At 40.8% G+C, this 22,996-nt stretch overlaps 1 protein-coding gene across 2 annotated transcripts; it reads right to left on the reverse strand.

Moving 5' to 3' along the window:
* Positions 1-18,433: 18,433 nt before the first annotated feature.
* On the reverse strand, positions 18,434-22,744 carry LOC147430620 (cyclin-A1-4-like). 2 transcript variants are annotated; one of them, XM_086493212.1, is made up of 11 exons: positions 22,215-22,744; positions 20,842-21,233; positions 20,396-20,732; positions 20,071-20,216; positions 19,762-19,988; positions 19,605-19,680; positions 19,435-19,511; positions 19,328-19,364; positions 19,079-19,228; positions 18,858-18,992; positions 18,434-18,744 (listed from the first exon to the last, which is right to left on the reverse strand). In XM_086493212.1, exons 2-11 carry the CDS (start codon positions 21,121-21,123, stop codon positions 18,613-18,615), a joined length of 1,599 nt encoding a protein of 532 aa, XP_086349338.1. In that variant the 5' UTR covers positions 21,124-21,233; positions 22,215-22,744; the 3' UTR covers positions 18,434-18,612. The 2 variants fall into 2 exon arrangements, with proteins under 2 accessions (XP_086349338.1, XP_086349337.1); XM_086493211.1 differs by having other exon boundaries at positions 22,211-22,744.
* Between the last annotated feature and the right edge of the window lie 252 nt (positions 22,745-22,996).

Consider the following 22,996-nt stretch of genomic DNA (forward strand, 5'->3'; position numbering starts at 1 on the left):
ACCAAACTCGTGCATCACTCTTCAAACAAATTTGGAGAAGGCGTAACATCTGCGCAGGGTCATGAATCTGGTTGCTAATGCAAGCAACCTCCATCTTTTCCAAAAATTCTTCCACATCTTCATCACTTCTTCTATGAAACTCCGGATAAGAGAAAGCCATGGCTACCCAAGTTTCAATGCTTTGAGAACCCCTGTGAACACACGTGCAAGAACCCAAAACTTTTGACTACCCAATCCCCAGAAACTTCAATGGAACTCAACTTTAGATAAGGACAAACACATGCACATCAAATGAGTTTTCATAGTTGATCATCGGAATTACAACAGGAAAAGGACATTCCAAGATCTCTCGTAATCTTCTTGGCCCGAACATAAAGACTATGCGCTGTTGGAAAAAATCTTCCTGGACACATGAACATTTATCTGGATTCTTTGAGTTAAATGAAATGGAGTGAATTGAGGGCCATTTTGATCATCCATTAAAGCCAACCATGAAGCTCCCAAGAAGGCACACCTGACTTAACCTCTGATTTTGCCAAAATTTCAACAGCATAACAGCATAAATGGCTCAAAAGACCAAAAAACCAGCCATCATAACTTGGAAAAATTTTGGCAGAGTTTCCCCAGAAATAGAGCAGTAGGAACCCAAAATATAGACTGTATATGTATGCATAAACTATCAACAATAGAACCCGAGCATCAAGTAGGACTCACTAGTACATAGCCTATGGTGAGGTCACAAAAGGGTGCTCCAGCTACCTGTATGACCGAAAGGATCTCTACATTTGAGAATCCCCCAGCTCAATAAAAACCTCACGCTATCGACCCTCACATGAAGGCTAATGCAAATCGCGTATAGTCAAGTCTCAGTTTTCCAAATAATGCATCCCGCAACCACGTGAAGTGGCCCCAAAAAGTGGTCCTCATGATGACCTTTCTGCATAAGTATCACAAGAAAACACCCACGTCGTGTCCATACTTCTCCGCGTGCAAGTATTGACCCCGTTCGACCTCCTGACGCCACTCGATGCCATCTGACGCACCTGCTTACCTCATGTCGTCGGCCCGTGGATAGCTTCCTCGAGAAGTTTCACGCGCTAACAACTCCTCTTTATTATAGAAAAAACACAGTGGTACTGGTAATAGTGAAAATCGATGCACTATGTACACCCTGTCCTACATGTACACATGTGGGCCCCACGTAACCACCTGGCTCTGAAAAATGGGCAATTCTTTATTTGATGCACCATGCATGTATATGTACATATGCGCAATCCCTTGCTCCAAAAAACTCCTGACAGCGTGTGCTAGAGCAGCTGGCGACTAAGCCTGGGAGGACACAACATGCTCTGATACCAATTGTTGGAATTAAGGTTGCAGAGAAAAGCACACATCTTGGAGAAGACGAAGGAAGCTCAAGGCACACAATAGAGAGTGTGTCACCACTTAGTATGCAATGGAAAGATAGATAGCCCTAGAGTGATGGGGGTATATACAATGCACGGGCGAAAAAACCTCCTAATGAGGGGAAAAAATGCCCCGGCGGTCCTAGTGTGTTCGCACACATCACTACCACATGTATATGGTAACAATTAAATGTCGACAACTTCATAGTACTGAAGTCCTCGTCAGCATAGCCTTGTGGCTTTATCGGTTCCTTTTGGAATTAGTATTGCAAGAAAACACACACAGCTTGGAGAAGACGAAGGAAGCTCAAGGCACACAATAGAGAGTGTATTACTTAGTGTGCAATGGAAAGATAGATAGCCCTAGAATGAATGGGCATATATAGAATGCACGATAGGGGGGGAAAACCTCCTAAAGAGGGGAAACATACCCCAGCTGTCCTAGTGTGTGTGCACACATCACTACCACATGTATATGGTAATTGCCCAAGGATGAAGTTTACATGGGCCCACAAACATCTCTATGCACAAGCTGCAACCTGCATGTGGCCCTAACTGAACCATCCATTGGAAACTTAGAACACTGCATTTTACCCAACATACAGCCTTCACAAACATGTTTGACAGGTGCTTCAAGAGGCAACAAAGAAGCAACCATCTCAGATTTCTGCAAACACAGCAAACTGGCAAAATTCAGATGTTCAAAACGTGCATGCCATAGTTTTGCATCTGAAACTGCCCTTGAATTTGCAACTGCATTTGCAAATTTTTGTCACACTTGTCATACAAAGTGAGCTTCTACAGCCCATAGCACAGAAGGCTAGATGCAACAATTTCATCACCAAAACTGAGATCATGAATTGTACATCTGTCATCCACAAATTTGACAACAATTCCAAGTCTTGCAAGTCCAGATACAGAAAAAAGATTCTTCTTGATCCCAAGTACATAAAGTGCATCAACAAGTGTGAAAGAACTGCCATTTGTAGTCGTAAGCATAACCTTTTCAACTCCCTGAATCGGATAAGAGGCATTGTTCGCACAAGTGACTGGTTTCCCATGAGGGACAGACTGGAGAGAGGTGAATAATTCACGATGTGAGGTAATGTGCTTTGTAGCACCAGTGTCAAAATACCACACATGTGAATCTGCAACAAACTAACATGCATGCATCATGGATAACAGGATTGTAAGTGCACTCTGCACTAAAATTCCATTCTGCATCAACATCAGCATCACAATCTCCTTTCACAGAAGACTCAACAATGGCTGCATTTATAGTGGAACCATCATTTCAGTGGAACCACCCTCTTTCTTCTTTGCCTCTTTGGCCTTCAACTTTTAGGACACTGCTTGATCAAGTGATCGTTAGCTTTACAATAATGGCAACGCGTCTTCTTTTTGCCCTTATCACCAGAATTTCCAGATGAATTAATGTCACCAGAAGCATTAGGAACTTGTGATTTTCCATTCGTAGAAGAACCATAAGAAGTGGTTGCATTGTTGTTACCACCCTTTCTTTGAGAAGCAATAAAAGCATGTTCAACTACACGTTGTTTAGTCCTATTTTTTTTGAAAAGTGACTCTTGCAAAAGCAATGTGCATAATGCATCAAACTTGACAACTTGAGGATTTCCTTGGGTCATAAGTCTCCAAGTACTAGCAAAAGTCTGGTAAGAATCTGGTAAAGCATCAAGAACGGTCTACACAAGGAAACTGTCTGAAATGACTTCACCTACAAAATAAGTTGCTCATTGATATCCTTGACACCAGCAAGGAAAGTGTCCATATCATCTTCCTCATGCATAATCTTCAACTCTAGCTCTTTACGCAACACTGCAATGTTTGCCTCATTGCGGCTTGCATAATGACCAGCCAGAATATCCCAAGCCTGTTTTGAAGATTATGTTGTATAAATGTGAGGAGTAATGGTGCGCTTCACAGACAATGCAATCAACGCATCAGCTTGCACATCCTTTACATCCCAACAAGCTTGATCTGTCGTAGGTAAAACAACTCTAACAGCAGCAATCCTTGCAGCAAGACCTCCAATATCCTCAACATCGCCTACATCCTCAGAACCTGGACATACATCAATCCCTTGCACAATATTCTAGATGTCCTTTGACACAAGAACATATTGCATCATGTAAGACCACATAGGCTAATTGTCCCCATCCAATCTGTCCTCAGTAGCAAACATCTTGAACACATCTGTGTTGTTGTCAGCCATGGAAAATGCATGCACCGGATGTGAAAATTGCTGAAAATGAGGAGAAAGTGAGTGAGACTAGCACGTGCTATATAGCACAACCCGCAGTAGACTGTATGGAACCTGTTATGCAGTAATTTGGCACTGATAGAAATTTTGCACAAAATGACAAAATTGTCTGTGCAGACCTGGTTGTAGTGGAAACGGAGGTCCAAATGAGCCCGAATCAAAAATGTGAGCATACTAAGCTTTATGAGCGCTCCCAAAATTTTTGTCGATCTGCGAACACTCTCCAAAGCTCATTGAAATCGAAGAAAGAGAGTAGGTGTGTACTGGAGCTGCTAGCAACTAAGCCCGAGAGGACGCAACCTGCTCAGATACCAATTGTTGGAATCAGGGTTGCAAGAAAATACACATAGCTTGGAGAAGAAGAAGGAAGCTCAAGGCACACAATAGAGAGTTTATTACTTAGTCTGCAATGGAAAGATAGATAGCCCTAGAATGAATGGGTGTATATACAATGCATAGGGGAAAAAACCTCCTAAAGAGGGAAAAATGCCCCAGGGGCCCTAGTGTCTTCCCACACATCACTACCACATCTACATGGCAACGGTTCCCCCCTTGGCAACTTCATGATTTTTGATATGGCATCCGGGGTGATCTCTATTGTAACCTTCTCTCCATCTATCTTTGTAAGAGTTTTTGTCATCTTTTTCTTCGTCCACCTTCTAGAGAGTGGTAATCCGCTCATGAGCCCTTCTGTAATTTTCTTATACTATTGGCTTAGAAAGGAAATTCTCAACTCCTATGGCTCTGTTGACCATTGGGTCAAGAGCACGAAGTAACTAATTTCTATACCAAAGTCTTATCTTCTGAGAGTTATGAAATGCTACGGATTATGGTCATAAACATCCTTTGTAATCAGTAGGTAGTCTAGTTGCAGAAGTCGGGGTGCAATGGCATTAATAGATTGTAAATTCCAAGCCATTTGACCCCTCAAACTCTATTTTTGGTTAATCTAAAGTAGCCTCAGTATATAAGGTTCCTAGGTCACTTTTTTAAAAGGAGAACTTTATCATAATCATAGTTTTAAGTTGTCATCGACTGTGTGTGAGAGAGGAAGAGAGAGTGTGAGCTTTATCTTGGCTCTACTCCATGCTCATTCATCACATTGTAGATCCGACTACATCATCGTGCTAGCCTTGGCAAGAGCTATGCATCGATGCCAAGCATTCCTCGCGGAACGGAGCATACGCACTCGTGCATCTACAAGGTATTTGCAGTTGTAAGTATATCAAACAATGTCTATTTTCTGCGTGCAAGTAGTCATTAGAATGGTGGCGACATAAGCTACGCATAGATACTCATAGATTTCAATTTCGGGCACTTCCAAAATACTGCTCTGTCTTTATACGCGTTTTCCACAGATGGGTTTAGAGCTAGAGTTTTTAGTGTAGAGGCTTAGGGACAGGTGTATCCTAGTGAGGGGATGGTGTTCCTTAAGTTTCCTACGATTCTAGTATGATTTGGTGAGGGGTTTTTTTTGTTTGTGTGTGGCCTAGGTGGTGTAGTTGAGAACAGTGAGATTCTAGGTTGTGGTTTAGTTGGCCTTCCAGAGTGTTGTATGTGTAGGATGGTCTCAGCCTGACAAGATAAAGAGATTTCCTCCATGTGCCTATCGTGTCATTCATTTGTGTCCTCGATTGACATTATGTTGATCTAGGTTGTGCTCCATGCACTTTATGGGTGGTGTGATTTGCTCCCTCAACATTAACACCATTACCGGGGATACAAGGACTTAGGTAGATATTCCTACTAACACTCGTGTGATGGTTGCTTGCTTTAGTTTCGGCTAAAGACAACATTTTTCTTAAGTGGATCCGAAAGAGGTTATTCCGAGATCAAGTGGATAGTCAGGAAGCGTGTGTCTCGCCGAGGGTCGGCAACTAGGTAGATTTACTTAGGATTTATAGATTAGAGTAGTTGTTGTGGTGGTCGAGTGATTTGTGAGGTGATAAAAGGTTTGTTAGTCTCTGTGTGGCATTGAAGCATTTTTCTACTCATAGATGCAAAACCCCATATGATTTGTAGGTTTAGCTTTAGGTAAGTGATCCAATTTTGATCTAGAACTATTCATCATTGACTTTCTTGCATAATGATGAGGAAGATCTGCAAAATCCTTTTGGCAGTCTTCGAGACGTTCAAACGGGGCCAGGCGACAGACAGCATCTTCTTCTTTCAAGATACTTACAGATGTGCATATGATCTGTCTGGTCAGCCTTCCAAGGAGGTGATACATGCATTGTATCAAAGGATCATGTTTCTACCATCCTATCACCTGCAGGCCTTTGAAGAAGCTTTCTACACCGGCTTCTTCACCATCAACACTGATATATTCGTCCCAACACTACTGGATTTACATACAAGATACGAGTCGCTGCTCAAGATGCGAGGAACCATAAGATGAAGAACCAGCTCAACAGCCATGTCGGGGACGACATGAGCAAGGGGGAGGGAGTGTTAGAAGCTGGACACACCCTACGGAAATTGACTGCTCGACAAATTATCATTTTTTGTAATTATTCATTTATTGAGAAAACCCGACATTTCACCTTGTAAATATTGGGGCTTACAGAAGTTTCCATATTGTATCCAAGTTTTGACATTTAGATTGAGTAGATGGTTGATTTGTAACTTTAGGGTTTGAGAATTGTAAGGTATTTATACCACTTTTTGACCTTAATGAAAGACCTTTTGTCATTTTAAAAAGTTTGAAGTATGTGAGTGAGCGTACTGTGTACAAGAGAGAGTGTGAGCTTCATCTTGGCGCTACGTGTGCACCGGTGGTCGGAATCGGGTGTAGAGAAGTGCAGTGTGTTACCCCCGACGAGAGCTACGTGCCGATACCTACATTGTGCGCATACGGTCCGGTATTGCGAGCTCCATCTATGAGCTTCATCTGGTGATTCGGTGAGCATATGTTGTCCGATTTTGCATTGCAGCATATCCACGCGTTCACATTGAGTAGAGCTACACATTAGGCACTTTAGATTTTGGAAACGAAGACCTGCAAATTTCGGCCAGAGATCCTATGTGATTTTGCACCAGGTGTTTTGGGTTGGGGTTTTGGTTCATAGACCTTAGGGAGAGCGACGTATTGGTGTTAGTAGGGTCTCCTTCAAGTTCTGTGGTGTTTCGAGATTGTTTGATGGGTGTTCGGCTCTAGAAAGCGTTGTAGGAAATTTCCTCTTATGCACTCATGAAGGCTGTGACTTAGACATTGGGCAAGGACCTCTATAGGAATTAGTTAGGAGTCGGTCGAGTGTAGGTTGACACCCTATGCTTGCTTCCACGGGCCTGCGGGTCGAGCTTCGTCCTTAGCTGACAAATCTTGTTAGGTGAGTTCTCGCTGTGCTGACGTCTGTCGCGGCGTATCCGTCCAACAAAAAGATTGTTGATCAATCTTCAATAGCAGCATGAGGCCAAAAGTGACTGAGAATGGTCATAACACTCCGGGATGGCCTTCAAGGTGGCGATGCGACTAAACAAAAGCACCCATCAAGTGTAAAGTTTCCTATCAGCCACTTCATGCAACTAAGGCCATATACAGGAAGTAGATCTTTATACTGTAAGCCTTCTATCTTGTATGTGACTTAATAAAGCCTAACAATCAAAAGGGACTAATAATACTGACAAGAACAGAAGGTGCCAGAGACATCAGTCATTTTCGAGACTAAAATCCCAAAAGTTAGCTTGGAAAGCCAAATGCAATTCCGAATCAAGCCAACATTTGTCATGAGGCTATGAATAGAGAGTACAAGCTAAGGGTTATTAAAAATAAAAGTCTAACCCCTAGCCAAAGATGCAATTTTTTCAATTTTGAAGCCATGATAACCATCTACATACCTTGTACATCATGTGTATGAATTTTGGAGACAAATGGACAATGATACCTCATAGATGAGCATCTATCGTGAATGATGTCAGATAAATCCCTTTTGATGCAAGTTACTAACTTGGGGAACTAACTCGGGTTTGTCGGGCTTTAATTAAGTCATGTATCAAGTAGAAGTAGTATAATGATTTACACAGCACACAAAAGCTAACAGTGGCAAATGCGACTTTGATCACCTTGATGCAGGAACAAAGGAGTCCCCAATGAAAGAAGAACAGACACAGAAGTAATCAGAGGATCTCAAAAGATTGTACTTGATAAGGTGGATTGAATGCTAGACATGGATTTTGAACATCGAGTCCAAAAACTTATCTCTCAGTTTCGGCCTGACAGACATACTTTGCATTGGAGTGCAACTTGGCCTAAAGAAGCTGCAGGTTTAGCCATACAATTTCTACATAATCCTTACAAAGTTGTCATTGGTCACAAGATCTGAAAGCCAATCATTCAATTCTATAGATTGTAGAAGCTTTTTCTAAAAAATGAGAATGACACAAAATTGGCATATGTTCGTCATCAATTATGAATTTCCTGAATCATGTGAAGACTATGTACATTGGATTGGATGAACCAGACGAGCTTGTACAAAGGCTACAGCCTATACTTTCTTTACATCAAGAAAACAACAACAAAGAACGCACTGACATCGACAACCAGGTCATGTCAGGGACAACATGAACGCGGAGGGGGGGAGTGTTGATCGTTGGGTCAACAGCACGACATAACTCAATTTCCATACCAAAGTCTTATCTTCTAAGAGTTATGAAATGTTATAGATTATGGTCATAAACATCATTTGTAATAAGTAGGTAGTCTAGTTGCAGAAGTCGGGGTGCAATGGCACTTCCAGATTGTAAATACCAAGCCATTTGACCCCTAAAGCTCTATTTTTGGCTAACCTAAGGTAGCCTTAGTATATAAGGTACCTATGTCACTTTGTAAAAGGAGAACTTTATCATAATCATAGTTTTAAGTTGTTGTCGATTGTGTGTGAGAGAGGAAGAGAGAGAGCGTGAGCTTCATCCTGGCGCTACTCCCCACTCGTTCATCACATTGCAGATCTGACTACATCATCGTGCTAGGCTCGGCAAGAGCTACGCCTCAACGCCAAGCATTCCTCGCGGAACGAAGCATACGCGCTCGCGCATCTACGAGCTATTTGCGGTTGTAAGTATATCAAATGATGTCTGTTTTCTGCATGTAAGTAGTCATTAGAATGGTGGTGACATAAGCTACGCATAGGTACTCATATATTTCAGTTTCGGACACTTCCAAAATATTGCTCTATCTTTATACGCATTTTTTGTAGATGGGTTTAGAGCTAGTGTTTTTAGTGTAGAGGCTTAGGGATAGGTGTATCCTAGTGAGGGGATGGTGTTCCTTAAGTTTCCTATGATTCTGGTATGATTTGGTGAGTTTCCTTGCGTTTGTGTGTATGTGGCCTAGGTAGTGTAGTTGAGAGCAGTGAGATTCTAGGTTGTGGTTTAGTTGGCCTTCCAGAGTGTTGTATGTGTAGGATGGTCGCAGTCTGACAAGGTAAAGATATTTCCTTCGTGTGCCTATCGTGTCATCTGTGTCCTCGATTGACATTATGTTGATCTAGGTTGTGTTGCATGCACTTTATGGGTGGTGTGATTCGCTCCTGCAACAACAGGCTCTATCGACATTTTATGGTGTATATGCGATGTTATTGAAATCTTTGGGCATCTTTAGTGCTTCACATCTCTTTCCTTGCTTGTCTTTCCATACATAGTTAAAGACTCTAAAGCCGTGTTGCGCTTGGATGGCCTTGTTGACAAAACAAACCTTGGACCCTGTGGCCTGATAGCTTTCCTTCTCTTTAAGCTTGTAGATACTTCTGTGTTGCATTTTCCTAGGAGTATCTGAACCTATGGCAAACAAGTGACAAAAATACAATTTTTAGCTTGATAATCATCAAAATATCAGTCATTTGTACAATTAGTACTCTGAAAGTTAGTTTGGTCAATATCTTGAGCTCAGAGTGTCCAATTTTGGCATATATGGTGTCATTGGGATCCCCTTGAAATGTACTTATCATTATCTACTCCAATCCAAAAAATCTAACAAGTGGCAGCAATCATGGTAGGTGTCATCTATGCCAAATCTGACATTTTTTCACATATTTTGTATATTTACCCATCCATGCTATGCATGATGAATTTGGACACATAAATCTTCAAATTAGGCCCAAAAGTGTTTGGGCCCCTTTTGTCTTGGTCTTTTCAAAGTCAAGTTGGAAATTTGACTTTTGACTTGCTTTTTGACTTCATTCTTGCATTCTACTCTTCAAATGGGTTTTCTGGACTGTCAACATGCTATAGCTTGTCAATATCCCTGGCTCAAGTGAAATTTTCAAGTCATGTGGTAGCAATTGTGGTACCTGCCAACTGTGCCCATTTTTAGCATGAGTGGTACCCTATGATTCCCCTTGATGTGTAGAGTCTATTGCCACTCTACATGATCAATTTGGATCATTGGTTTGGTTACCACTTAGTTTTTTCTCTTGCCTGAAGTCATGTTTGTTAAGCAAGCCCTTGTTATGGTTTTGCAGTTGGGTTCAATCCTCTCCTGTGGCTTCCTATGGTCATTTATGTGCTTCTCGAGTGCTGGGCTGTAAATTTTGTCCTATTGGCTATCCAACTTGCCTGTTTCTAGAAAAAAACACACTAACAACGCACATTCTATGATAAGTTGAACTTTGGCCAACTTTTTGCCATACTCCTTATGGCAATTGGCTCCTTACGATTAGGTGCAGCACAAGTTTGGTCTAGTTCTGCAATTTTTCTCTTATTGGACTTTGAAACCTGTAAATCTTTGAGTGAAAATTCCTTGTTGGTCCAATTCGAGCAAAAAAAGGTGTCTATGAACTCCTCATCACCTGTAGAAATTGTTGGCGCAAAAATTTTCCTGGATTGAGCCCTGTGGCAGCTATCACGATCGATGTCATTTGTGGCCATTTACCACAATTTTCATATGGTTGGGTTTCCCATGCCAAGGAATCATGTTTGGGCCATGCACTTGTAGTTTGACAACCAAGACTGTGTGAGGGCAATATTTGGGTTCTTGGGCACTTTTTTTGTTCTTGCTGTGTTTTGGTTATCCATTTGAGGTGAACATGGCCACATTAGGATCCTTTGGAGATGGACAACCTATTGGTACGCTCTATTTCTCTGTTGGTGTCGGGTGGCAACTACCACGGTAGTTGTCACTCTGACTTGTTGCTGGCCTAGTTCATACCCTTGCATTCTCCATGTTGTGGGGGTATTTTTAATACCCTGCACACCTGTCATTTGGATTTTCCTACCTTATGCAATGTGCAACTCTCTATGTGGGGTGCCTAGACCCTGTTTTTGTGTTTCTAGTGAGTGGGTTAGTTTTTTGCATGCATGCATATGTTCTATAAGCAATATAGAACTTACCATTATCTCGGCTTGCCATGGGAATGCTTGATTTGTGCGTATGAGCTCTTCGAAGGATGTGCGTGCTCGCTCGCTCGCTCTCTGCTGCCAAGTCGCTATGTGGAAATGACTAAAAAGCCCCCCTAAGTATATGTACCAAGTGCTTCCGGAAACTCATTCTCCTCTTTCATCCCATCATTTCTTGTGCATACCTTAGATTTTTTACGGATCTTCCATTTCCGCGTTTGGACTTTGTATGTCCCAAACACGATAGGTTTACCTTTTGGGCCACTGCCGTATTTAGGTCAAAATTTGACGTCTTCTATTTGCTTCCAAACTTTTTCTATGAGTTCCTTCTGTTATGGCATTTTGTCATTTGGCTTCAAATTCTCCATTGCCTTTTTGTTTTTTGTTATTAGATTTCTAGAAAAGAAATTCCAAAAATAATCAAAGAGTTACCCAAAATTAGGTAAATTATTGCCAGCTTAAGAAAATAAGCTTTTTGTTATGTACAAAGTGTCTAAGACATCCTTGGTCTAATTTTGTGCTTTTTTTCAATTTTTTACCAAGGTTGACCCTATTATTTGAAACAAAACACAAAAAACTTTTGTGTATGGAGTATATACAAGAGTATGGGGTTATTTTGGCCATGTCATGACTTGATCCCCCTTTACTTACTTTTCACGCATTACTCAGCATTTTTAGAAAAATCAAATCGCAATAGAGCACAACAAGGTTTAAGCCAATTGAAAAATCAAATCGCAATAGAGCACAACAAGGTTTAAGCCGATTGTAAAATAGTACTTGGTAATATAAATAAAATCTTTTGCTTGAGTTTTGCCATATCTTTTGTCATATCTCCCCCCTCCCGTGTTTGAGTCCTCCTAGACAAATTGGAATTTAGGTGGGTGGAGCCATATTTTTGGGTCCATATAGCCTCTATTGTAGTATACAACACATGGTTTCATAGGCATCTAGAAAAATTTGACAAGATCGGCCATGTTGACGACTTGCTTGGGCTATTTTGGCCGCCCTACTTGGTGTTTTTGTAGTTTCTTTTCCTGCCTATAGAGTGGATGTTTGCTTTGTGTTTTTGCCACTAGAATCCATATCCATAGCTAATTTTTTTGTGCTTGGCATAATTCTTTGGCTATCTATGTGTTTTATTGGCTGAGTGGTGCTTGCTTGGTTTAATTGGCTTCGTAGAGGGATTAAACTTGTTGTGCTTAAAAATCCAAATAAACTCTTGTGTTTTTTGAGCTTGAACCAACTTCTTGGGAACCCAAATTCTTGTGATTGTATCAGGGGCGCTTTATATGGATATTTGAGATGATAACGAAGTCTTTATTAGCTTTTGGGTATTAAGTGATGTTGTTGCATGTATTGTCTCTTTTTTAACCCAAACCTGCTTTGTTTTGAGTTGTTGCTTTGGTATCCATATTTTTCTCCTGTTTGGATTTTATTTTGTTGAATTTTTGGTCGGTGATGGTGTGGATTGGGCTAATGCCATCTTGACTTGGTGTGATGGCTTTTGTGTAGATTCTTTTGGAATCTATTGCATGGTTCTTAAAGGTAAGGGTTTTTTTTCCTTATCAATACCCTTTTCCATTATTGGTCCTGGTTTTGTGACTTTGGTTAATGGAACCGTTTTCTTCTCTGTTTCATTTTGAATTTGTACCAAATCAGAGTTCCAATCTATCTAAACATTGTACATCCTTTTCCTTGGTTGTCCTCGCAATAGTTTGTGTTGGTTTTGATGGTCTCCTACCACATAAAATCTGTGTGGGTAGACATATTGATTGATTTGAACATACAAGGTTATCAACCCTAATGCTTTTATTTGGTGGTCAGTATAGCTCTACATCTCCTATGAATTCTTGTTATATTCTCATCTTGGTACTGCTAATGGAGTGGTGGTATTGGTAGTGCTCCTAGCCCTGACATGGCTTGATAACCACCTATGTTTGTGTTATGTTCTGGTGTTACATACCGTTTGAGCCATGCTTGAAATGATATCAATGTGGCTTGTTGGTCTTGAGAGTTGGGAAATGGTTGTCTATTCGTATGCAACATGGTGTCATAATCATTTGAGAAGGGATTTGTAGACTTGATAACAGTTTGTATGGGATTTTGTTTCTCTTCAAAGACTGTGCTAGCAATTTTGGCATTATCACTCTTTCTACATCCTCTAGGTGGATTGGCTCATATTCTTGTCCGTACTTATCAACAAAGAAATATGGGTTCCTATTGTAGAGTCATATGAAAACAAGTACAGGACTTTGTCTTTGCTTAATTCATTCACATGGGGTTCCATGCAATGGTAGTAAGAGATGACTATCCCATCCCCGTGCATGTAAATCCCAATATTTTCATGAATTGTAGCCACTCTTGCTACCCTCTTGTCATGAATGTAAAAGGCTCCACGAAGGTTAAATTTAGGAGGCAGCTCTTGGATCTCCATCACCATCTTCCCTTTTGCCATGTTGTCTCCATACCATTTGTAATTTTTTGGGTCTCTGACAATGAGGTAGTGGTTCCCCTCTTCATCGCGTAATCTATCACCATCGTTGTTTACTAGGATTATTTATAATCTTTAGCAAGTTGCTCTTCAATACAGATGCATTGTTGTCCTCGAGCATCCACGTATACTAGGGATCCATGGGCAATTGTTCCCTTTAGGAAGATTATCATGTATTTTGGTGTGTTCAAAAGGGTTTGGGAGGTGCTACCCCCCACAGTCCCTTGTTGTTGGAAGCCTCCTAGTTGTTGGTTAGCCATCCAGTGATACGATTTTTCAGAAGAGGTGTCAGTATCACTACCCTCCTCTATGATTGGTGCTAAGGGGTCTATCTTGGCTTGGTTTACACTCTTCTTTGTTAATACTAGACTCCCTTGTTCTGTTGTTACTTTAACTTCTCTTAGAAGATACCTGCCCAATCTCAAATACATGAAAAAAGACAGACACTCTCTTGCAAAATCCCAACCTCTTACATGTGAGGTCAGCTAGCTCGTAGTGTAGCCCTTGCTCTTAATAACCTGGATACATGTATACACAAAATCAAGCACTTTGCCTCTTGGCTTCTTTGAGTGATTAGTCCAAATTTCTCTCTAGAATATTCACTAAAAATTCAAAATTTTGCATAAATTTTGAAACCTAGGTCAAGAATCGGACAAATTAAAGCCTAATCTTTACAAGCTCTTTACAAATGATTTTGGAGTCTGTTTGATTCAACCAAGGTATTTCTAAAAACCTGGCAAGATGGCCTATGAGCTAGTAGGATCAAATTTGCAAGCTAAACCAATCCAAATGAGTCAGGGAAGGTATATTTGGGATCCTTGCACTGCTACAAATAAAATGACACCAACTTGGTCCGAATATGGCACAGATGGAAACTACCACGGTAGCTCACTTTGAAGAATTTTGGACTTCTAAAACTTCCAGTGGCTTCCTAATCACTTGTATGGCCCTCTGCACCTATGTGTCACTTGCAATTTTGGATTTTGACCTGTCAAAAGTTAAGTTAAATCCCTAGGCCTGGTCACTTCTGTAATTTGGTTGGTTTCACCCAATTTGTGACTTGTGGAAGGTGGATTTGGCAAGTATGGAGTCTAAGGATCCTGTTGGTATGCCATGGCTATGAAAAAGTGACAGTGGCAATAATTGCGGTGGTTTTCTTACCTCTGGGACTTTCCAATGACACCCTGTATGACTTAAAAATGATCACTTTTTGGCCTATGTCAAAGTTTCAAGTCCAACTTGGCCAATTATTAAACTTTTCTTTAACTCATAATTGATGACTATTAACCAAAATTTCCAGATATTCTCTACTAGAGTGTATGAAAGTGTACAAGCAATAATTTCTCAGATAACACACTTTGTTCTCAAGTTATGAACACTTCTTGCATGTTTAATCACTTTTGCCATCAAATGTTGCAATGCGGCATTCAAAAGCAACTTTGTCTTGTCTAAGCAACACCAAAATGTAATGTTAACCTAACTACTACCCCTACAACTAACCTAAACAACAAAATAATAAAATATAGAACGAAACGAAGTAAAAAGAAGTGATAGTGGGGTAGCTAATATCGAATTTTTTTGAATCTCGCACTTACACTTCACGATCGCCTTCCAAACACAATCTACACAAGGCTCAAAGCACAGACTCAATGCACAATGCACCAAAACCAACAACTAAGGTCGTCCTAACCTACAATGTAACCAAAAGAGATTGCTCGGCTCTTCAGTCTACCTAAGAAATCAAAAAGCCTCACTGCCATGCCCATCACCTTCTGGGGGCTGCATCACTTTCAGAGGTAATGGTGGTGTCACTTTCATACCTCTCCCTTGAAAGTTCTTGACACACTTTTTCTTCTCAAACCGTTTGCCTTGGAGATCCTTCTCTTTATTACCCAAAGAGATTCCTCTTTTGGAGGTCTCACTAGAAGGCCTCGTAGAAACTCTCTTCTTGGGTACTTAGGGGAGCTTGAAGAGCTTGTAATTGACTTTGAACTTTTGGTTGTAAAGTAGGGTTTCTCATAACTTCTTGGAGCTTGCCACCAAGATAGTTGAAAACTCTTCCACTATGATCAATGGTGTCAATATTAATGGTATTCTTTTGAATATGTTGTGTCATGATTAGAGTTTCTTTTATGTGTATACTAGCTCTTTCCTTGGCACTTTCAAAACCTTGGTTACTACTCCTTTTAACCCTTGAAAAATAAACACTTAAGTGGGTTTAAAATATTATTAATTGCAAAAAATAATAAAGTGGGTTTAATAGTGCTAAGCTGACACTGATTTCTATCAAGTAGCTAATAGCTCAATAATTATCAAGCCATAAGCAAGTATGAAAAGACCTCATTATTAAGACCATAATTTTTAATGGTGTCTCTTGTGCCTGTAAATAAGCACACAGACCAAGATAATAAATCCCAATCCCACTTATCCTATTACAATAAACAACTTCAACCTTTTATAAATTACTCAAAGATCTCTCTTCTTAGGCAAGAAAAGAGAAACCTTAGCTCTAACACCAATGTCAGAATCTAATATTTTCTCATAGATTTAGCAAAACTAAATTATGAAAGAAGAGAGTTTTTTCCTCGAGGACTTTGTACAAAGGAGAATTGTAGATTGTGCCGAGCTAATTTCATTGCACATTTACATATTAGAACATCAAATTATGTACATAACTTGAAAGGAATTACAAAATCAAGATTGATAGCTTGTTGAGTATCGGATTTTCTTGGAGCCGATTTCCTCTCCAAAAAGACTTTGTATTATAATTTTCTCCAAGAGAGTCTTGATTACAATACAAAATTGTGCTTTTACGTAACTTTTCTCGAGCCAAGATGATAATGAGTTTTATGATTCCACGGAGTAACCCTCCTTCCCAAACCCTAAATACCCTAACGGAGAGAAAGAGCAACGAGGTAAGAGGTAAATGAGGATGAAAAGAAGTATTCTTCAAAAACAATAGTTAGTTCTTATATGCTTACTCCACAGCAAGCTCTTAGCATAGTTAGCATAATAGAGAAAGAGAAGTAGAAGATGATGAGCTCACTTGCTTAGATTTACATCCATATATATGTTTTTGTGCAAGAAAACCCACTCTTTAACTCCCATGTGAGGGAGCGTGAGAATGCTTGCTTAGCCCTAAAACCGCACAAGCCCTACTCTTTTGTCTTCTTGCTCACTTGCCAAAATTTTCAAAGAGAAATTAATACATGATCCAATGACATGTAAAAACTTTAAAAGCGATTAGATGCATAAGCTATCTTGAAAAAAGACTTATCTCCTCTTCCTTTTGATTTGAATATGGCAATGAGTGTATTCACACATATATGCACACACCAACTTCAACAAAGAAAGTATAGGCTACCACCTAGCCAAAGTTGGTAAAGAAAAACTAATGTCAACTTACTAAATGAAGAAGAGCACTAAATAAAGAAGAGCTGATCTAACCTTAGACTTTTAATTTTCCTTAGCATAAATCAAAAACCATAGACTTATCATAGTTCGTATTAATTTAACAAATTCTAAATTAACAAGTAGGCTCTAACTTGAGATAACTTTATAAAGCCTCCAAGGGGTAGTGCAAAGGTCTTGCATCCAAGCCAAAAGAATCCCGCTTTGGAGATACCACGAAACTAATCTCAAACTTGTTAAATTTAAACTCCAATAGCCCCTCTCTCTCTCTCTCTCTCTCTCTCCATCTCCAACATTGCTTCTTTACTTCCCCGAGGTAATCATTCATCGCTTGCATCTATTGGTGTAAGACTCAATGATGAGGACAAGGTGGAAGCATGCTTGGATGGTTTACTACTAACGTACAAGCAATCAAAGACTTTTATTCATACTCAAGAAAAGATAGGTTCACTTTATCCAAAAGAAAGCTCAAATTGAAAACAAGCCGACTCACATTGGGATGAAAAGACATAAAAGTCGCCTCAAATTACACGTAACGTGTAATTTAGTATTAATTTTTTCTTCTTTTTGTATTTTACCTTCTCAAAATCACTAAAAACTGGCTCATTTGTGGCTTTGAAGCCAATCCTATAAACCCGACTTTCCCAAGCATTGCTCCGAGACAAGGAGGGTTGAACTCAAGACCTATTATTCAAAAGCGAAATGGCATAACCAATCTACCACACTTGGGTGGTAGAAAGGTTATATACCATTTTCCTCTTTTTACTAGCGTGCTCACCTCCCTACACACACACCCGAGAAGAAGAGTATTTAAACATCATAGGAAACCATCACAAGAGACCGTAAAGATCGACGAGGGGAGTTGAACTCAAAACTTGTAATTCAAGAGGGAAATGGCATAACCAATCTACTACACTTGGGTGGTAGAAAAGTTATATACCATTTTCCTCTCTTTATTAGCACGCACACACCTACACACACACACACACACACGCACGAGAAGAAGAGTATTTTAATGTCATAGGAAACTATCCCGAGAGACCTTAAAGATCTATCCCATGAAAAGAGTTGAACTCAAGACTTGTTAGTTAAGAGGGAAATGGTATATCTATAATCTACCACTTGGGTGCTGGAAAGGTGGAAGTAATTCAAAACAGGTAATCAAAGGTAAACCCTAAACTCTTGTACTAATACTTGACCTCAACCTCTCAATACAAAACTTAAGTGTTCTACCAAAAGTCCTGCATTCATTTGTAGAAATCATTTGAAGGGTCCTCTGCTTACACAACCGATGAAAATTCAAGTCTGCATCCCCTGAGATCAAAGTGGCTATGAGATATAGCAGAAACTTTGAGGGTGCAGATAATGAAAGTGAGCTTAGAGCCACCTAAAGCTACTTCTAAATCTCCTTGAGCATCCCATCAGATAAACTTCTGTACTACAAGCACTACTTACAAAACGCCACAAGGTCACACTACTGTACATTCCTTCATAATGTCAGAGGCAGAAATGAAAACAAGCAAAGACAGACTATTTTTTTATACCATAATGTGTCTAGCACGAGAAATCAACCACCTCTTTTCCCCAACCTGAGCGAAGCTCCCTCTTTGATGAGCTCCTTTCAATGTAATGCCAAAGATCAATCTCAAGTGCAGCTGGAAAAAACATGATTGGGCAAGCACAGCTACAAGTCATAGCCGAGGAACAGGATCCAAAGATGGAGCAAGTTGCACTTCTGCTGCTGGCACTCTCTCAAAGTCAATATCTTCGAAGTAATCAGAGGGAATGACCGGTGGAGACGAAAAGCTTGCCACGCATTTTAACTGTGTGTACAAGTTGCAACAGAAGGATGTCAAAGCAACAGCTACATCAAGGTTTCAAGAGCCAACAACAAAAAAAACAAAGCAAGAAGGAATCTCATACAGCAACAGCAAACCTTATGCTGCCGATACTTTTCCCTGATTGCAGGTAAAGTACAACCACCGACATTATGTTGCAAGCCATGAATAGCCTGAACACACTCTCTTAACTCACTCGCTTTATACCCTGAATGGTGCTGCATTATCGAATCCTGCCCACAAATTTTCATTTGTAAGCTCCTAGCCAATTTACCCCAACAAAATAAGAATGGAGTAATAAACGATATTCCATACATACCCAAGGGTGTATGTGTGGCTCAAACGTGAACTTCGCAACAAAAACAGCAGATGCAGCAACCATAGATGGCAAATACTTGAGGAAATCATACTCTAGTAATGTAAGCTCAGCAAGATAATTTCCTAAACACTCCATGTGAAGTCCCGAACTCTGCCAAAAAATGCAGCAAGCCTTGTCATACATACTGATCCGAGATTGAGGATAGCATGCATTGGGCTTGTGACAATGCGCACATAAAAAAGCCATTACCTTTGAAGGAGGTTGGGCTGTTGCTCGAAGAAAACGCCTAGCATACAGTGTTGGAGATGTCAGGCCCTATTTCTCAAATGAATTTGCAAGAACACACCACAGCCTACCTGAGAAAGGTCTTTGTGGTTGGGCCAGTGAGCTCAAAATGAAGCTGATTAAGAACTTGCCTCTCCATATCCAGGACCTGCATAACAGATTGACCACCATGCATTTCTCAAGTTTATAAGCATTCAGCAATCTCATAGACAATAATGGAGGTGAACAAAATTATCTCCACCTCCTCCTTGCAATATGTGTTGTCGGTAATATAGCAGAACTCTTCCACTTGAGGGGCACAAATCTCTTCATACTTTCTACAGCCAGTTAAAGAAAGAGGGTGACTAATACTGCATGAGCTTGCCATACCAACAACAGGCACCTAGAAGATAACTCACGCTGCAACAAGCATACAAGCCACTCCCAACAACTGCAAGCGCTGCCGATTGACCACCTTAGTCGAAAGAAATCGGTCTATGTATGATACAGTCAGGTAGAGTGTATCTGGAACGAGCTTGTACTCCTCTGCCACCTCTACAAGCCAATCCACCAGAATACCCCGCATACTACTATTGATATCATGCTGGACAGAGTCCATGTAATCCGCAACTGCTCTTCTTTTAAGCTGCCAATGACCATAAAAAATGACATATGGATCTATATGCAGACCTCTTCTAGCCTAGAAACCAACCGAACCAAAAAGAAACCTCAGAGATACGAAGATACTGGTAGATGTCCTTCGCATATGAGCTGCATAACTGAGGATCTCTGTGGTTGCTATCGATATCCATTGAGCTCTTAATTGGACATGCTTGCTTTTTCAATGTAATCTCCTCATTTGAACTCAAACTTCCTGAATTACAACATGAGATAACTCTCAACCAATCAGAGGATGCTATCCAATAATTAGCATTCGTACATCTCCCAAAAGGAGAATTTTAGCCATGGTCAAATACCACTAATATGAAATCTGTATGCATGAAACCTTGTATACTTCATAGATACCACACCACAAATGTGAATTCAAGCTACCTTGCTGATCCAAAGGATCACTTGAAATGTATAGACTGTGCATTGTCTCCTGCTCCAAAGCTGCAATGGGGTCAGCTTCAGCAATGTGCAGAGGAAGCTCCGCAACATCATCCACGAGAAGCTCAGCTGATGCAATCATATCTTGGGCTTGTGAAGGTGTTATCTCAACAGTAACATGCGCATCATGTTGGACTGGAGCAATGACCGAGAATGATTCTACATGACCAGAAGATGCAGTTGTGGTTTGTGGCTCATCAGCAGCACTTGCCTTCTGTGCCATTTCTGCATGCTTCGAGCTATTGGCATTTGTGGGCACCTTGCTTTTCGAAACAGTGACCTTCATTCAAAGCATGCGTTTTATTTTTGCTATCTAGAGCAAGATTTCTCACAAAAAAAAGTAGGGCATAATTATACTGCATCTAAGTACTTAAATGCAAAATCCATACTCGTGCTTTGAAGACTCCATTTCCTCGGCTACCAGAAGGATGACTTTGATTCGTCAAATTTGCCAAGGCAGCCCTTCTTTTGGCTTGTTGAGCTGGAACTGTACTAACCATTCGCTGGTTGTCCTCAGTAGCTGCCCTCTTGGCTGGCGCTTTGGGGTGTTTATTTGCTCCATTAGAAGCACCGGCATTGCCACACACAGGAGCAGGAGCCGAACGTACCACAGATGGACCAAGGGCCTCTCTAGTCCGTAATCGGCACACCTGCTCATTAGCCCCTGCCATTTCTGTAACTAGGCCAAGCCAAATCCCAAGAAGTCACACCTCAAAGGTTTGGAGTATCAGAATCGATGTGTTTCCATCTGTAGCTGTGTGGAATCCTGTTTAGGTGGGCTCTGCATATTCCACCAACCCATGCATCAAAGCATGCACTCCAATTCAAGCTTCAGAGGCTATCACACCCAGCTAAATGACACTCTTATGTGATGATTTATAGTGCAGATTATTCCACAACACCATTTCATGCAATTGTGCTATGTGCATACCTGATATTTTTTATTAGTACAAACTGCCAATCTGTCAGCATGCTTGTTACACAACCGAGGACCGATGATCTCTTGACTAGATTCATTTTGTGTGGAATTGAGTTGTGTTACGTACCCTAGATTCTCAATTGGTACCAATTGTCAATTTATAAGCATGCATGTAAAATGGTTAATAAGAAGTGATGCTCTCTATCTGTGATTCCTTCCATCATGCTGTTTAGGGTTACTTGAAGGTATGAATGCACTTGAGAAAAACAGACAGACCAATTATTGATCAAGTGATGCTCAATGGTTCAAAGGATAACATGGCCTTTCACTGCATAATACTTCACCCACCCAACCCCTTATCACCATTGCATCTTGCGGGATGAAAGTTAGTAGAAGTCACTGCATCCGAACAAATTGCATGCATTAAATGCTGTGTTCTATAATTTTATGTGCGCACTTGGGCTTCATGAAGATGTACACACGCAAATGTACACAGGCAACAAGATGTTATCAGCTGCTAACGGAAAGATGATGTAACCAGCATGAAGACTTGGAGAACAACACGAACCCTTCATGCTATATCAAAAAGAAAATGCAACAAATAATTGTAACATGACAAATAGGAGATCAACAAAAGAGTAACTACAGCGGGAAAGGCTCTGATATTATTTCCTGTAGTAAATCAAGATGCCCGTGCTGCCACTTTCAGCAACACTCATATTGCATCAAAAAGACACTTAGCCTTTTGGGCAGGAGTCAGACAAGAGTTTGCATAACCGAGATCAAAGGAAGCACAGAAGCACCATCCTTGAGCACACTTTAAACAGAAATGCGCTTACCTACATGTCAACATTGCGCTGTTGGGCTCGCCAAGACTGAAGCACGTTAAAAGGACTCGACATCAAACTTTGAAGAGGACGATGCTGGGCAGCGATGAGCAAAGAAATGTGCTCTGCGGGTGGGAGGAGCGCACAAGAGTGCGTGAGTGGAACAGAAGAGTCGACTTGAAGTCGGTTCGGGTATATCCTGTGTATGTGTGTGTTGTGTGTGTGTGGGTGTATGTGTATGAGTGCGTGAAATGTGAAGGGCAGGGGTCCAGGGGGAGAGACACCTGCGGGAGGAGAGCCTGCAGAAGAGCATTAAGTGCGATGGTCATCGGCAAGAGAGACAAAAGTATAGCAGTCAGCAGCGCCCATCTTCTCCAATTGTTCAAATTTGGCGGTCTCATTGAGGTCGCATCTGGGCCGTTCATGTGGCTAATCCAACCGCTGCGCTCAGCTCCCCCCCATTTGTTTTCGAAACGTGCTTTTGGGCCTGGCTTGGGCGGGAGCATAGCCTTATTAGCACTTGCCCGGGGACGTTGGAGCTTGTTGGATTCGAACTCTGGTCTCTCCATCACTCTCTCTCGTGGCCTTGCCAAAAATTGTAGTGGCGTTGATGTGTTGTTGCAATATGTTTACATATAGTAGGCTAGATTCTAGTATATTGAAATGCAAAAATTAAATTGGACTACGGACCTTGGCATTGAGTAAGCGTCTCAAGCAAGTGTGTAAAGCAGAGAATGTTGTTTTGTTAGGCTACATGAAAACCATGTGACTAGTTAAACTTTTTGTTATGCAATTAAG

The sequence above is a fragment of the Adiantum capillus-veneris genome, chromosome 21 (assembly GCF_014529385.1).
Source record: "Adiantum capillus-veneris isolate H3 chromosome 21, ASM1452938v2, whole genome shotgun sequence".
Lineage (NCBI taxonomy): Eukaryota > Viridiplantae > Streptophyta > Polypodiopsida > Polypodiales > Pteridaceae > Adiantum > Adiantum capillus-veneris.

Coding starts and splice junctions, on each gene's coding strand:
- LOC147430620 (XM_086493212.1), bottom strand. CDS start 21,123: ATGGCAGGGGCTAATGAGCAGGTGTGCCGATTACGGACTAGAGAGGCC. Junction 20,733..20,841: donor ATGGAGTCTTCAAAGCACGA/GTATGGATTTTG, acceptor CTTTGAATGAAG/GTCACTGTTTCGAAAAGCAA. Junction 18,993..19,078: donor AGCCACACATACACCCTTGG/GTATGTATGGAA, acceptor ATTTGTGGGCAG/GATTCGATAATGCAGCACCA.